Genomic DNA, 2,505 nt, shown 5'->3' on the forward strand with positions numbered 1-2,505 from the left:
ATATATATATATATATATATATTAAAACATTTGTTTCTATTATTATTTTTTATTTATTTATTCATGTATAATGCGCGTGCTTTCAGTTAAGACATGTGCGGAGATCGTGCCCAACGCCAACGAGGTGTGTGACGAATGCGTCGCCGGCGTCGATCCAGAGTTCGGCACGATACTGACGTTTACGTGTAACACGGGCTACTTCCACAGCACCTTCGGCAGCCAGTCGTCAAGTCACACCTGCATGGACAACCGCGATTGGGGCCCGTTGTACGAACACTGCGTGCGTAAGTATGTGTGTGTGTGTGTGTGTGTGTGTGTGTGTGTGTGTGTGTGTTGTTTACGTGTGTCGTTGTGTGTGTGTGTGTGTGTGTGTGTNCCTCCGTTTCATACATTTTCCATACCAGCCACACGCCAATAAGTCATACAGAAATATATAATGAGCCATGCTAGAAAGTCCTCGCGTACTCAGTATAATTTCTGTCTCTATATCAAAACATAAAAGAATGCCTTATGTAATTGAAATCTCTCCATAAGTTTATTAATTCTATGATTTAGTGTCAGTCATCGATGCGTGATATCAGGTGATTATCCACATGAAAGTCATAAAGCAGTCTGTGACACGGTCAACACACAACCAAACGTTCTTAACATTTTTTTACACATCATCATTCGTGTGGTCAGTACAGAGTCTATTGTTGGCATCTCTGTGCAGTAGATGGATTGCAGTTGCTGGGAAGCGCATGACCAAGCGTTATCATAGCGCACTGCATGGGCGACATCCGAGCAACGTTGACAGACATGAAAGTCTGGGGGCAGGGCTTGGATACTGGGCTCATCAGTAGTGCCACTAGCTTGCACATACTCCACAGCTATGTCCTGCTTGAGTAACTCGAGCCTGCAGTGGTACATCTCTGCGCGCAGATAACTTCTGAGCTTATAGCCAGCCAGCGAATGAGGATCACAGCATGTCCAGCAGGTGGAAAATGATACGTTTATACCATTTCCTAGTTTTCATAGTATTGCGATAGAGCGAAAGGAGCATGTCACATTTGTCGACACCTCCCATGTTCTTATTGTATGATGTAATCAGGGATGGACAGTCGACCTCAATATGCTCTTTCGTTTTTCTGTCGTACCGTTTCACTTTTACTGTTGGCAGTACGCCATGCACATTAGATGCAACAGTTACAGTTTTGTTATCATACCATTCACAAAGTAGAATTCCATGATCCCCACGTCCCACGTCCTTTCTTCTTCAATTCTTTTTCAGACAACAAGGGACAACCATTGGTGCGGTTCTTTCTCATAGTGCAGGTAGCATATATCTCTTTCTTTTTGAGCTCAGCTAATAGGGCAGGTGAGGCAAAATAATTGTCAAAGAAGCAATAACATTTCGGAGGTACTCCTTCCAAAAGCTGTAAGACAACTTCACCTGATGCTCCTATGCCATCAGCAGTAAGATCTGTACCAGTGGGCTCCACTGTATTATCTCCATAAAACTGTAACTTGTGTGCATACCCAGACTGCCCAGCAAGTACCCAGACTTTGTATCCCCATTTCTTAGGCTTGTTCTTCATGTATATTTTGAGGGAATGTCGTCCTTTGAAAGGTATGATTTGTTCATCCACTGATAAACATGTTTCCATTTCTGCGCACTGAGTAATGTTTTCATTCAGTTGAGTAATCAAGTCACGTACTTTGTACAGTCTATCATAACCATCGGCTCCTCTCTCTTTCTGCAGTGCATTGTCACATGAATGTAAAAGGGAGAATATTTCATCAAACCTATTCACAGTCATAGCATCAGCCACTACCGTTTGACGTGTCTTAGCTGACCAGTACATTCGACGGAATGGTATGTCCACTACTGTCATGTAGAAAAGCACTCCGATGAATTTCCTAATTTCAGTCATTGTTATTGTTTTTACTCGTGCTCTAGTTTCTAGCCGCAATCTGTTTGTCTCCAATACTAAAAACTCAAGCATCATTGTATCAAAGTGGGCCAAAAACATTTCCAATGGAGTTGTAGCTTTGCTTGCTGGGCCTTTTGGTGTAAGATGGTTAGATGGATTTACATGTACTGGCAAGTCTTTCTTCACCCAATGCCAAGTAGGTCTGGTTGCTTTCTTTGCCCTGAAAACATATAGGATATGACCTGCTAAGACATGATATAATACGATAATGGAGGTAGGTATTACAGGTAAGTATGTATATTACGATAATAGAGGTAGGTATTATACAGGTAAGTATGTATATTACAATAATGTAGGTATGTATTATACAGGTTTAGTATGTATATTATGAAATTGAGGTAGGTAGGTAGGATAGATTGGCGTTTGGTGTGTTACCTCTTAGCGGCTTTTGGTTTCGGTTCCACTTCTACCTCTGGTTCATCCTCTCCCTCTGATTCTTCCTCTCCCTCTGATTCTTCCTCTCCCTCTGATTCTTCCTCTCCCTCTGATTCTTCCTCTCCCTCTGATTCTTCCTCTCCCTCTGATTCTTCCT

General features: G+C 42.2%; 1 protein-coding gene across 1 annotated transcript; it reads right to left on the bottom strand.

Moving 5' to 3' along the window:
• Positions 1-1,208: 1,208 nt before the first annotated feature.
• LOC106818301 (piggyBac transposable element-derived protein 3-like) lies at positions 1,209-2,448 on the bottom strand. Its single transcript, XM_014823021.1, has 2 exons — positions 2,349-2,448; positions 1,209-2,133 (listed from the first exon to the last, which is right to left on the bottom strand). Exon 2 carries the CDS (start codon positions 2,010-2,012, stop codon positions 1,209-1,211), a length of 804 nt encoding a protein of 267 aa, XP_014678507.1. The 5' UTR covers positions 2,013-2,133; positions 2,349-2,448.
• Positions 2,449-2,505: the final 57 nt, after the last annotated feature.

The sequence above is a fragment of the Priapulus caudatus genome, unplaced genomic scaffold (assembly GCF_000485595.1).
Source record: "Priapulus caudatus unplaced genomic scaffold, Priapulus_caudatus-5.0.1 Scaffold2151, whole genome shotgun sequence".
Classification (NCBI taxonomy): domain Eukaryota; kingdom Metazoa; phylum Priapulida; class Priapulimorpha; order Priapulimorphida; family Priapulidae; genus Priapulus; species Priapulus caudatus.